This window comes from Staurois parvus, unplaced genomic scaffold (genome assembly GCF_062004578.1).
Source record: "Staurois parvus isolate SC_StPar_1 unplaced genomic scaffold, SC_StPar_1.0 ptg000147l, whole genome shotgun sequence".
NCBI lineage: Eukaryota > Metazoa > Chordata > Amphibia > Anura > Ranidae > Staurois > Staurois parvus.
In genome coordinates, this window is record NW_028317943.1 from 22,318,544 (window position 1) to 22,333,645 (window position 15,102).

The window sequence follows — 15,102 nt, forward strand, 5'->3', positions numbered from 1 at the left end:
GATTGCTCTCTGCATTCAGAAAAGGAAGCTGCAGCGGCTCTCCCTTCTCACTCCGCTGAAAGCTGTTAACCAGCCCCTACTCTCCATCCTGACAGCTGTCAGTGGCTGCAGCCAGTGGGAGGATGAAGAGGTAGAGCAGGCCAACATCACTGCTTGGGGGGCCACAGGGAGATCGGGGGGGGTGTGGGGGATTGGGGGTGGGGATTTGCACTGCAGGAGATGCGACATTTGTTAGCAGTTGCAGCGGCTCACCCTCCTCACCTCGCTGACAGCTGTCAGAATGGAGAGCAGGGGGATGGTAGCCAGCCCCTCCCCCATTCTTCGTTCTGACAGCTGTCAGCAGCCCGAGGAGGGAGAGCCAGCTAGCAGCACTGTGTGGGGGACCACGGAGATTGGGGGATGCTGCAGGGGGAGTCACATCTGTCAGCAACTGCAGTGGCTCTCCCTCCTCACCCCACTGATAGCTGTGAGGATGGAGAGCGGGGTGGCTCCCATGCAATTGCCAGCGGGAGAGGCAGAGGAGGAAAGCTGGTAATTGCATGGGAGCCACAAAATATCGGTGCTGGGGGAGTAGAGGGGGGGAGGGTTGGGCAGGGGGGAATCTCTGCTGGGGGACACAGATAAGGGGAAGGAAGGGTCCAGTAAGGTACAGGATTGGAGTTTAGGAGCTAGGTAGAAGTGGAGAGGAGAAGGCAGCAGGTGAGAAACACAGTAGCGGCAGCAGTTTGGGGGGTGGGGGGTGGGGAGGGGTGTCACATTTTAAGTTAATAGCTCTAAACTATTATTTTGTTCTGCAGAGTCTGCTGAACATATCTGCTTTAAGTTATGAGCCTATAGCAGAAGCAGGAATGCGACGACCTGGCACCAAAAAGGTTAAAGTGATTTATTGAGCTTAAACTAGAAAGAGACAGTTTAGTACTACAAATGAAGACAGACAGAGGTGAGACTTGCACAACTTAATGAATCTAAATCTCATTCTAAGTCTCCACATCAAGATCTTCCACTCTCTGCCAACATTTTATTAAAGCCCATGCAGATGTCGAAGCTTCTAAAATTCAGGCAGCCTGAGAAAGAAAGCGGAGACGGAAGCAGAAGCCACAGAAACTGCAAACAAGAAAGCACTGATGGAATCAGAAGCTGCATGCAATAGAGCAGAGATAGAAGCTTTGGAGAAATAATGTATGCATGCCACAGCCATGTCAAGATTGAAGTTATTAGAGCAAGCTGCTAGTGAAAGTGAAGGAGGCAACAGTAGCAGACTCTCAGTTGCATTGATTGCATCACATTCCTCACTCTCCCAAAACGGCAGCTCACAGGCACAGAAGCTGTATCTTTCAACCAAAGTCAGTGCACTGTGGCTACCTCCTCAATCTGCCTAATTATCCCTCAGTACACAATGCAATAACACCTCAGCAAACTCAGACACCTCCTACCAAGTACACTGCCCCACAGCTGCAAATGAACAAAGCAATCAACTATAAGCCAGTGTCAGGTATAAACATCTTTGCACCACCATAAGTCTGAAAGTCGCTCAATCTTTGCACACCAGCCAATATAACTAACTTTGTTCCATATGCAGCTGTGCAACCAAAGTCTGCATACTCAGATATGTCACAGTTTGTTAAATACATGCATCACAAAGAGCTCACCAAGACAGGTCTCACTAAGTTTGATGATAGACCTAAAAAACAACAGAGGCTAGAAATCCACCTTCAAAGTCACAATCAGTGAGTTAGATATCACAACTACAGAAGAACTAGATCTGCTTATCAGGTGGCTAGGCCCTTAACATAGAAACAACCTCAAAGCTGTTCACATTGACAATCCTGTTGCAGGCTTTAACAATGCTTGGGACAGACTTGAGAGTAGCATTGTAAGCCCAGGAGCCATTGAGGATGCTTTATTTAAAAAGTTGCAAAACTTACCAAAAATATCTAGCCAAGATAATCTAAAATTTCAAGAGCCCAGTGACCTTCTCATGGAGCTTCAGATAACGAAAGCTGAAACCCACCTACCCGGCTTCTAATACCTAGATACTGCTTGTGAGGTCGACCCAATAGTCTCCAAGTTACCTTACAGTATACAGGAAAAATGGGCATCACTTGGATCAAGGTATGAAAAAGAAAATAAGGTTTCCTATCCTCCCTTTTCCTATGTCCATGAGTTAATTCAAAAAATTGCAGATACTAAGAATAATGCATGCTTTTTCTATAGGGAATTCAACATTCTTGGTCCACCTTTTCCAAGGCCTGCAAGCTCACACATTTCACCACAGAACTCTGATGCCTGTGAAAAGGATTGATATTCTACCTACAGTCCCTGAAAAGACTGATCAAAACAAGAAAATCAAGAGCCCAAATTGCCAATGTCCCATGCAAAACAAACCACAGCCACTTGAGAAATGTATTGGCTTCAGAAGGAAACCTTTGTAAGAATGCAAAAAGCTGTTAATGAAATTTGGGGTTTACTTCAAATGCTGTGCTTCCACAGAACACCATGCTAAAGCCAGTAAGGCTACTATTAAGTGCATAGAATGTAACAGAGTTGATCACGTGCAAGTGCTTCATCTACTGCTGAAACAACTACTTGATGTCACATAATCCATTATAATCAATTATGAAAATAGTTGTCAACTATTTTCATATTTGATTAGTTGATCAGCCGATTAGTTTGCCTACATACAGAATGCATTATTTTTTTACATATCAGAAAATACAGTGCAGCACACATGTAAGAACAGTGTACTGTTCTGTATGTCAGTATACACAGTGCAGAGTGCATACAGCTCAGAACACCGTCCATACATGTCAGTAAGTGCCTGAGAATTTGTGAATGTGCAAGGAGCAATCCTCATGGGACATGTAGTCCTGGGCAGGAGAAAGAAGTGAGTGAATCTAAAAAGGCAGAAGTTTTTTTATCTTGCTATAGGAGCATTCTATACTATACTTCGCGACTTGCTACAGGGGTACTCTGAGGGCAGGAGGAGCCAGAAGTGCCAGTGGGGGACCCCAGAACCCAGGAGAGGAGAGTCAGGGCTGCTCTGGTCAAAACTACTGCACAGAGCAAGTAAGTATGACAAGTTTGTAGTTTAAAAAAAATCAAAGGTTTACAATCACTTTAAGGACTCTGAGCAGTGAATATCAACATTTGAACCCAGAGTAGCTGGAGGCTGATAGACTGGAGGTAATATAAGGCATTACAATTATAGAAAAAAAAAAAAAAAAAAAAAAAGTTTACCAGTATTGTGCATTATATTTGAAATTATTATATCCATGTGAAAAGGTCTTAGCCCTTAATGCTACTTTAATATATATGATGTATATCTCCACCCCCTGTAGCTTCATGTCTGACACCCAGTTAAAATATCCTGTATACATCCTACCTGAGGGTATATTTATAAAAAAAAAAAAAAATTATATATATATATATATATATATATATATATACACACACACACACACACACATATAATTACTTTCGCAGTATAATTTAACCCCTTAGAGTAGTGATTATCTGCTGTTTTGGTGCTCTAAGGGGCAATTTTTTTTAACCCCATTATGGCCAAAAAGAGCATGCTGCTGCTACTAAGTCACTTATGCTGGCCATATATGTATTGATTTTTGGTGAAAATTTGTTGTACTTTTGATAAATGGACAAATGTCGTTCGACAATTTCACTTGCTTTTTAACATTCAATTTTAAAATTAATATCATTTCTGAACGTAAATCCACATATACTGTCCACAAATTTGGTCATAAACAAACATCAATTTGACCCCACCATCAATTAGAAAATCAAACAAATGCTCTTAAAATGAAAACATTTGTTTGTGTATAGCCTGAATAAGTGACAGCGGGTATAGGTAGCTTGTATCGAGCTACCTGCCTATGACAAGGGAGTCTGTCATGCATAATATTATATCACAGTCCTGTCTGAAAATCTGCAAAACAGCATGTCAGGTCTTTTTACCTTTTTTTCTCCTTTAAATAAATAATTTTATCTGAGTCTGATGATATATACCAGATTCAACCTCTAATAGTATATACAGTATCTCTCTTCTGTCTGTTATTCTCAGAGTGGATTAGATATTTTGTTCCCCAACCATATAGCTGGGGTTTTACAGTATATTGAGCACAGCATATACTGTAGATCAGGGGCAGACTGACAACTCATGGGGCCCTCGGGCAATAGGAGATCATGGGGTCCCTGTGTCCTCGCCCACACTCAAACCACTCCCAAAAAAGCCTATGAAAGGTACCAGGGGCATCTCATGGGGCCCCTTACTGACCCCGGGCCCTCGGGCAGTGCCCAAGTTTCCGAATGGTCAGTCCGCCCTGCTGTAGATATTCAAGAATAAATAGTATTTTTTTAAACTTTGCATACTAACTAAATTATACACCAAACTTTTTTTAGGTTTTTATCCAATTATTCAAAACAATAATTGGCCAACTAATCGATCATGACAGTAATCGTTCGTTGCAGCTTTAGCTTCATTCATTTCAAGACAGTCCCACTCTATCCACAGCTAATCTGAGGCAAAGCATGGTGGGGAGAACACATACCATACACAGCACCTCATACTTCAACTTTCTCTACATGTACAGAAGTCAATGACAAATCCTTTGCCAAACTATGCATAGTTTCTGTATACCACAAGGGTCAACCTAGAAAAGCTGCAAGAATGTATATATTCAAGATGATCAGATTAAACAATTTCTTGAAAAATGAAAGCTTTTTGACCTGTTAAATATCACAGGTGATGACTTGCCATACACCCTGGGCACCTGTGCCAGTGTTGCAGAAGTTTCAGGCAGGGGAGCCACTGGTCTTGTAGTACTTCCCCTAAATGGCAGTGTAGAAATACCATTGCCCACTCTCATCTAGTGCAAACTGATTCCAACCAAGAAGAGATCCTTACTGCTGCAGCCACCTCTTACCACTCAACTGGAGGCATGTTTATCAGCTTTTGCAAGAATTGCAGATATTCTCCTGCTTCTTGGATGATACATCACAAGGGTACACAAGACTCGGCAACAAATGAACAGGCTATATGATGCACCATATACGCAACACCTGGACCCAGGGTGGGCCATCATAGGCAACGTCTGTCTAGGTAATGGTAGGTGGTCTGCAACAGTTTCTTCTTTCAAGACACTTGTCCTGCCAAATGGTCACATTACCTGTTTTGAACAGTGCCCACATCATTACCATGTCAGAGAAACAGTTCTTCACAGTAAGTGATAACAAGGCCCTTCACTTCTGGGATGATAATGTTGCACCACAGTTTTCAATGTGATAAATTAAGACAATGAGCTGGCAGCCTCGATAAAATACATAGATTTCCTAAAAACTATGAATAAGAAGTTTTATCAGGACAGTTCCAACACCTGGGTTGCACTGCTACCAATTCATGCACCAAGAAAAAAACTACCATATAAAGTTCAGCATGAAGAAGCATGCACCCTGAAGAGTAAACCCTGAGATGAAAAAAAACACTTTGTTGACTTTTTGCAGGAGGTATTTGCGAGAGATCATGCTGAGCCTCTTAGGGAAGGAAAGGAATGCTGATACCTCCCATGTTTTGGCATGTACCATCCTCGCAAGCCAGATCAGATCAGGGTGGTGTTCAGCTCAAGTGCCCAATATGAAGGTGTTTCCCTCAAAGACATCCTTCTCACTGGACCTAATCTGAACCTTATAGGAGTTTTGTTCCAGACAAGAATTAGTTGGTGTTATGACCGACATTCAGCAAATGTTCCATTGTTTCATCATTCGAGAAGACAACAGAAACTTCTTCAGGTTCCAATGTCATTGCAACAATGATGCCAGCAACAAAGCCATAGACAACCTCATAAAAGTAAGTGGTTTTGATAACACCGCTTCTCCTGCTTTGGAAATTTATGGGCTGAGGAGCACAGCTCAAGAAGATGAAAAAGTATTTGGAATTGACGGACGTGAATTTATGGAAAATAATTTTTACCTAGACAAAGGGCTCAAAACTCTGCCTACAAAAAAAGAAAACTGATCTCTCAGGTGAACTCAGGATATGCTTGTCACTGCCAACTAAAGTTGGGCTTGATGTTCAAGATGTTCCTTCTCATATCTTGAACCCACTGTTGCCCATTTTTGCTTGGTTTACACCATGTGTAGAGTCTAGGAAACCAAGTCTTTGTAGATGTGGGTTTTCCTTAGCAATTCAAAGTTCAAAAGGAAGATTGATTGGTTCTTGTAATTTCTGATGCTTAGCCAGAAAATGAATGATACATTATTAAAAAAAAACATTCACAGTGTAAAAATACACAGACTGTAATCCTTTTTAAGCACATTGAAGCATACAGAGTGCAGTGGTCAAGCGTACCTAACAGTCCCTTACATTGCTGGTTAGCAAGTGAAAAAAGTTGTTCTATATTTGGTGTCAGTGGGCATAGAAATAAACCATAGTCCCAACATTTGAAAAGAATTAAAAGCAACCTGTTTAAGGGTTTGAGAAGGAAAATGCAGTGCACTACAAGGACCACAGTGCACTGCAATCTAGTGGGCATAGCCAAAACGTGCGATTGATCAGTAAGGTGGGTGTTGATTTACAGTATATTGTTTGTGCACCTTTCCCCCTTTTCTCTGCTATGGTTTAGATAAGATAGGGCCATGGGTACACTGAAGGAAATGTGAGAGCAAATTAAGCACCATTGTTGGTGTCTGCTGCAACAATAGATCCAGATTTAGTGTCAGTGCCAGCAATGATAACCCCCATCAAGTCTCAGGGCCAGCAATAACCCCCAGCAAGTGACAGGGTCAGCAAAAATACACCTCAACAATAACCCCCATGAAGTGTCAGGGAAAGCAATAACCCACAGAAATAATTCCCAGCAAGTTTTAGTCCAGTATCGATAAACCCTCAGCTATGATACCCAGCATGTGTCAGAGCCAGCAATGTTAATCCCCAGGGTGTGTCAGCAATAACCCCAAACAAGTGTCTGGGTCAGCAATTATAACCCCCATAAATATCTTCAGAAGTGTCAGAGCAAGCAACATAACCCCCACAATATGTCACAGCATAATAACACCCAGCATTGGTGTTCAGGAGTTTTCTTACCTGAAAACACACTCGTTTTCCATGCTGCTACTGAATCTATGATTTATCTGTCAGGCAAGAGATCACTCAACTTTACAGAACAAGTCAAAACAGTACAACTGCAGTAGCATACCTTGCACTTTTTTTGCTAAGTAAGCAGGGACCTGATTGACAAGATCAGGGTAAGTTCCACATATTTCAAAATATGCGGCTGATGCAAACTGCAAATGGCTGTTTATACACTAAACTGTGTTTTGAATGTTTCAGGAACAACAATGTAGTTACCCAGCACATATTTTCCATTTCAGAGAAGTCACCCAGAGTAATTTTTGATGGTCCTTTAACAACCCCAAAAAATAATTTAATCACATCCCTATAGACTGCAGAGGCTGCAGTTTGTTAACCTAAATGAACAACATTCTGAAGACTACAATTATTTGAAACATTAGTAGGAGTGAAATTAAAACAAAACGATAAGTCAAAGAAAGCAGAATTTGTATTATAAAAAATTTGTACAAAATGAAATTGAGTAGAGTAATACACTAGTAAGGCTCGTGTAGCTTCCTATTTAAGTAGCGACTTCCATTGGCTACTATGCCAAGCTCAAGGTTTACACATGACCATCCTTTTTAATATTTTTTCTACTATGAGATTTTTCTTTTATAACTTGTTTGAGATAAATATTGAAAGACATGACCCAATTTGGGCTGAAATTATAATGCTTCAGTTGTATGCAGTCGCTATGGTTTTCAGAGACACATACAGTATGTACTTATATCAACAAAGTAGTAAAAAAACCAAAAAAAAAAGTATGTTGGCTTGTTGCATTTAAAGGATGACCTTAATAGCTAAACGGGATCTCTACTCTAAAGTGTCGTAGGTGGACTGAGATGAGGACATGCTTATCATTTTTTCTATTCTAAATGTTTACATTTAGATTGTCGCAGGAAAATCTCTGTGATGAATTTTTAGAAATTGCAATAAAACAGGACTCTATAGTGTTAGGACCCATATACTGTGGACTGAAAATTTTCTGCTGAGTCAATGCAAGGGCACATAGAGAACATGATCCCTGCTCCCCCTGCAACACTGACATGCTGCATGCTTTTTGGAATGCACCAATGCTCACCTGTTAACTACGTTCACTTTCGAATTGCCGTTCCACTGTGATGCACAAGAATGAATGATTGAGTTGTAATCATGACAATTTAATAAAGTTAAAAATAAAAGAAAAAAAAAGGTAAAGAGTGCCTTGGGTTGTAACACCACAAAACACTACCACCTCGCCACCAGCACATAGCAGTCACTAAGCCCACACGGTAAAATGGTCAAACCTACTCAGCTGAGAAAGCATGACCATGCAAAGGAAGAAAACATCAAACTAGTACGGCATTTCATAACTTCACAGGAAAATAATGTGATTTTGATCAGTTTAAGTTGTCATTGTTCTAAAAATATGCATGCATTATTATGTGACCATTTAAGTTACAGGATGTTCTGAGACTACTAATCAGCTACTACTAATCATAACCTTCATCCCACATGGGGCCACTCTTTTATTGTGGCAGAAAGAAGAGGAAGTGAAACAGCAGTCACTAAGGACTTTGTATGGTCCCTGCTCCAGAATGAAGGGGATCATCTGGGAGGTTGGGGGTCCATTTTTGTAATGGCAGGGAGCCTAAAGACTATTTTTGGAGTTTAGGTCTGTTTTAAGAGAGATTACTACATAAAGCTTTGTGTGATTTAACTTACTTAATTTCTAAAGTAATGCGCATATTGGTTGGAGTATACTTGCTCACTGGAATGATGTAACTGTAAATTCCAGACCTAAAACAAAGACATAGAAACAATCAATTTTTTAAAAAAGTTACTTAATTACTTGCAAAACTGTTTTACAATTGTGCATCTCCTTATTATGTTTTTTTTTTTTTGCTATATTGAGTGCATGCTTACATAAGGTCTGTGGCTTTCTAGAGTGCTTCTGGTCTTCATATGTCACTACAACTTTAGGAACGATAGGCTTATGGTACAGGTAAAGCTTTAGTGAAACCCCAATGTAAGCAATCACATAGATTAAAGCAAGGTTAAAGCTGTACAGCAGGGCCTTAAAATATGGCAACTGTATAGGTAAAGTAAGATATTCTTTTTTATTCAAAGTTTAGAAACAGGATTTATTTAGTTGTATTTTGGATAACATTTGTACATAACATACCTGGGTAGTGGTTCCTCCCATTGTGCACTGTCCCTGTTAGTTACAAAAGGCTTAAAAGAGAAGTTCACCTTTTAACAAAAAATAATAAATGCACATTTTTTTTTACAGGTAAAATGGCAGGTATTATTTTTTGTTTGTTTGTTTGTGGAGCCTCTAAAACATTACACCAACGATCAGCAAATCACTAGTATCATGCAGGTCTTCACCTGACCTGTCAGTATATCTGCTTGCTTGTACATCCCGTATGGGCAAGCAGATACCGACAGGAAGGCTCAATAAGCTACCACGCCACAAAGGCTGCCGGGACTTGTAGTTTTCCCAATCACAGAATACTGTGAATAAGTAATGAGGCAGGGCGGGCGGAGACCCACACTGCCAGATTTTTTTTAAAATAGCGGTGTACCCCAACGTTCAATGTTGGGACCCTTACTTTTTATTATATTTATAAACGATATACGGTCTGGGATTAAAAATCCCATTTCAGTCTTTGCAGATGACACCAAGCTGTGCAGTGGAATAACGTCCTTACAGGATGTCTTTAACTTACCAGCCGACCTCAATGTACTGTGTAATTGGGCAATTATATGGCAAATGAGGTTTAATGTTGATAAATGTAAGGTTATGCACTTGGGGGCTGAGAATATGTATGCATCATACATACTAGGGGGGGTACAACTGGGGGAATCAATGGTGGAGGAGGATTGGGGAGTTCTGGTAGATCACAAGCTTAATAATGGCATGCAATGCCAAGCTGTGGCTTCTAAAGCGAGCAAAATCCTCTCTTGTATTAAAAGCAATATAGACTCCAGAAAGAGAGATATAATTTTACAAAGAACCAGCAAACACAAATGCTCCTGCGCTTGGGGATGGACTCGATGCAGGCTACAACCACATAAGGAATGTCCTTAAACATGCACACCTTGCTGCCCTCAAATGGACCGGGGAAATCCAAATATACTGAATGAGGAAAGAAAAAACAGAGGGCACACAGGCCTAGTGCATTACCATAAAAAATGTTTAATAAAAAATAAAGTAGGTGTTGTACTCACAAATGACAATATAGTCAAGGCACATCATAAAGAACAGCTGGGTCAACACTGCGCTGAGTAACAGTCCGCAATAGGGAGTATAGACATCCAAAAGGCTGACGCGTTTTGAGGACTTGCCTCTTCCTCAGAGCCACTGAGGAAGAGGCAAGTCCTCGAAACGTGTCAGATTTTGGATGTCTATACTCCCTATTGCGGACTGTTACTCAGCGCAGTGTTGACCCAGCTGTTCTTTATGATGTGCCTTGACTATATTGTCGTTTGTGAGTACAACATATACTTTATTTTTTATTAGATATAATTTTACCCCTGTATAAATCATTAGTAATACCTCATCTGGAATATGCAGTTCAGTTTTGGCACCAATTCACAAAAAGAACATTGGGGAACTGGGGAAAGTACAAAGAAGGGCAACCAAACTGATAAGGTTCATGGAGGAGATTAGCTAAGAGGAAAGATTAGAGGAACTGAACTGATTCTCTCTTGAGAAGAAGAGATTAAGGGGGGATATGATCGACATGTATAAATACATCAGTGGTTCATATAGTGAACTCGGCATAGAGTTATTCACCTTGTCATCACAGAGGACAAGGGGGCACTCTTTATGTCTGGAGGAAAAGAAATTTAATCTCCAAACACGGAAAGGTTTCTTCACAGTGAGAGCTGTGAAAATGTGGAATAGACTCCCTCAAGAGTTGGTTCTGGCCAGCTCATTGGATTGCTTTAACCACCTCCCGTCCGGCCATTGTATATAAACGGCTGGACGGTGGCAGTGCAGGGTCGGGTGGCTGTTTATAAACAGCCTCCCCGCACCCTGCTTGTGCGCGTTCCCTGGGAGCGCAGCACCGCGTTCCGAACACAGTGGAACACCAATCGTCGGACGGGACCTCTGTGCGAGGTCCTGATCATGTGATCACTGATTTGCCAATCAGTGATCCCATGCAGAGTAGTAAGCAAGATGTCACTTGTGACATCATTGCTTACTATGTGTGAAATCTGCGAATGATCACAGAGGTCACATGGTACAATGCTATTCACAACAGCCTTGTACCATGTGACAAGCTGTGACCAATCACAGCTCACTCAGTAGTTCTCAATGGCTTCATCTTCATCACCCCCCACAAGTAGTACAGTGTCACCATGGTGATACTGTACTGCTAGGGTGACAGTATGTAAAAAAATAAATATAAAAAAATTTAAAGAAAAATTTAAAAAAAAATGTTTAAAAATTATAATTTTTGGTTATAAACTAATTTGGGTTATTTTGCTTTTTACTAAAAATATAACGGAATCAATTTTGGCCAAGATTTATGGTACTATTTATTTGAAAATTTTTTATAAGAAAAACACTTTTTTTCAAACTTTTTGGACTTTTTAATTTACATAGCAAAAAAAAATAAAAAATCCCATTGGTGAATAAATACCACCAAAATAAAGCTTTATCTGCCTCAAAAAAATGCTAAAAAAGTCATATAGGTACAGTGTTGCATAACCGCACAATTGTTATTCAGAGTGTGATAGCAGTGAAAGCTGAAAATTGGCCTGGACAGGAAGGGGGTAAAAGTGTCCGGACTGGAAGTGGTTAAAAAGAGGCCTGGATTTTTTCTTGGATACACAGAAAATATCTGGATACTAACATTTATAGATAATGTTCATCCAGGGAATATCTGATTGCCTCCTGGGAGATCAGGAAGGAATTTTTTCCCCTACAGGAGCAAACTGGGTTTTTTGCCTTCCACTGGATCAACTGTGGGTATAGGATTATAACTTTTTTTTTTTTAATTAAACTGGATAGACTTTTGTTATTTTTCAACCAGACTATGTAATTATTACATTATGGTTACAATAAAGGTAAACTATTTATGTAAACCAGAATAACCTCTGTTCCTCTAAATGTTCTGGTGTGATACAGTGTTCCTCTTACCCACACTGCAGGCTTTTTTTGCAGTAGTGATGATTAATTACTTGTTGATTCTCGACAATCTGTATAGAGCTGATTGTTGTATCAATCCCTGAAATAGCAAAGGGATAACAATATGATGTACAGAACAGCGATGTATTCATCTAAAGTGATTACAAGTGCTTTGAAAAAATGTATTAACAGTTAAAAAACAGCATTTAGTGGATACATATGATAGTGTTGTCATGACCTCTCTTTCCGTGATCTTTGTAGTAATTTCCGCTCTATTAAAACCATTTATACCATTTCTGAGATCTAATATATAATAAAGCAGTTCAAGGTAAAGAAAAAAAAAACACCTAAAATAACAAGGCCACCTGTATGTACAGTATGTGATAACTGTATATTGATGAATGCTATAATGAAATACATAAAACAGCAAGACATTGGGGGGTAGGGTTTACTAAAACTGGAGCACACAATATTGCATGCAGCAGTTACCAATCAGCTTGTTCAGTTAAGCTTTGACAATAAACCCGAGAAGCTGATTGGTGAATATGCAGAGCTACACCAAACTGCTTCATAGTAAAATATACATTTGTATTATCTGTAGTGAAAATTACTCCTTTCTAGGCCACCTTCAAAGTGGTGGACAAAAAATTACAAATTATTTAACTTACTTTTTGTTTAATTCTTAAAGTGGGACATCAGTCTAATTCAATAAAAAGCTGTAAAAAGCTTGTCTTAAAAGGGAATTAACATTTTGCAGCATGCTTTTAGTAGTTAAATGGGTATTGCTATACAGTGGATATAAAAAGTCTACACACCCCTGTTAAAATGTCAGGTTTCTGTGATGTAAAAAAAATGAGACAAAAATAAATCATTTCAGAACTATTTCCACCTTTAATGTGACCTATAAACTGTAAAACTCAGTTCAACAACAAACTGAAATTTTAGGTGGAGAGAAGTAAAAATAAAAAAATAAAATAATATGGTTGCATAAGTGTGCACACCCTTTAACTAATACTTTGTTGAAGCACCTTTTGATTTTATTCCAGCACTCAGTCTTTTTTGGGTATGACTATCAGCATGGCACATCTTGACTTGACAATATTTGCACACTCTTCCTTGCAAAAACACTCCAAATCTGTCAGATTGCGAGGGCATCGCCTGTGCACAGCCCTCTTCAGATCACCACACAGATTTTTGATCGGATTCAGGTCTGGGCTCTGGCTGGGCCATTCCAAAATTTTAATCTTCTTCTGGTGAAGCCATTCCTATGGATTTGCAGGGGCGTAGATGAAAGGGGGGGGGTCAGGGGGGGTCTGAACCCCTCCCCCAGAAGAGAGTTACCAACCATCCCTCGAAATTTCCACTCGTCTGCGAGTGAAAATAAGGTGGGGGCAAGCAGTGGTGGGACTAGGGGTGTGTGGGAGAGGTGGAGGCGGGGGCGGTGACAAGCAGCGATCTCCTGTATGTCTTTCAATGAAGCAGCTGGAAGCCGCAGAAAGGGAGAGAAGGAGAAGCGGCTTCCAGCTGCTTCATTGAAAGACATACAGGAGATCGCTGCTAGTCACTGCCCCCACCACTGCACAGAACATACCTGATCGTTCTGTTTTCTTTCTGGTCCCCCTCTGTGTTCTTCTCAGTGCCCAGCTCTTCCTTCCATCCTTCACACCAATAGGAGAAGAGGGGAAAGAGACTGGATCTGCTCTGCCTCCCCTTGTGCTCGCCCACACTCCAGTCCGTGCAGCTTTAGAGGAGGTGTGGGCAGGCAGGAAAATGAACACAGCAGCCAACAGCTCTGATGCATATTCTACCCACCCTCCCTTCCTTCCACCCACCCCTCTCTTCCTGCCTTCCACCCACCCCTTCCCTTCCTTCCACCCCTCCCTTCCTTCCTGCCACCCACTCCTCCCTTCCTGCCACCCTCCCATCCTTCGACCCACTCCTCCCTTTTTTCCAGTTTTCTTCTAGTCTTTTCATCAATTTTGGAGGGACGTCCAGTTCTTGGTAATGTCACTGTTGCGCCATATTTTCTCCACTTGATGATGACTGTCTTCACTGTGTTCCATGGTATATCTAATGCCTTGGAAATTCTTTTGTACCCTTCTCCTGACTGATACCTTTTAATAATGAGATCCCTCTAATGCTTTGGAAGCTCTCTGCAGACCATGGCTTTTGCTGTATGAAAGACCTACTAGAACAGCTTTATTTGGAATTAATCAGAGGCACTTTAAATGATGGAAGGTGTGTACTGACTCATATTTAACATGATTTTGAATGTGATTGCTTAATTCTGAACACAGCTACATCCCCAGTTATAAGAGGATGTGCACACTTATGCAACCACATTATTTTAGTTTATGTTTACTTCGCCCCCTAAAATATTTCAGTTTTTTTTATTTTTCATTTGAGGTGTACAGTTTATAGGCGACAATAAAAAGTGGAAAAATCACAGAAACCTGACATTTTAACAGGGGTGTGTTGACTTTTTATATTGATTGTACATACAGTGGGGAGACCGCGGCAGCATAACACTCAATGACATCTTAAGCAATTTCTGCAAGTTATTTCTAAATCTTGGCAATCCCAACCCAGAGCTGTTTTCAACAAGGTAAGAAAAAGTGTAATAAGAACAATACTGATGCTAGTATGTCTTTATAAAAGGTAGGTCTGCCCAAAACTTATATTTCGGTTTTTGGTAGATACTGGCGTGTTAAACCACTTGACAGCTTGTATGTATTGGTTTCTCAGTTGGTAAGTGTCTGCACAACTGCTGAGGCCATTAGAAGGGGATTTTAAATTATTTGATATCATGGAGAATACAGGAGTAAACAGGAGTAAAGATGGAAATACAAAAAACTTTCAG

The 15,102-nt window shown here is 40.4% G+C and overlaps 1 protein-coding gene across 2 annotated transcripts in view; it reads right to left on the bottom strand.

Annotated features, from left to right (window-relative positions):
• Window positions 1-15,102, bottom strand: part of MYRFL (myelin regulatory factor like) — a 160,456-nt gene that overhangs the window by 17,261 nt on the left and 128,093 nt on the right. For both annotated transcript variants that reach the window (XM_089674114.1, XM_089674113.1), the window contains 2 exons: window positions 12,255-12,342; window positions 8,825-8,899 (listed from right to left, as the gene is read on the bottom strand). In XM_089674114.1, the coding sequence (XP_089530240.1) occupies window positions 8,825-8,899; window positions 12,255-12,342 (163 nt within the window). The remainder of the gene's footprint in view (window positions 1-8,824; window positions 8,900-12,254; window positions 12,343-15,102) is intronic.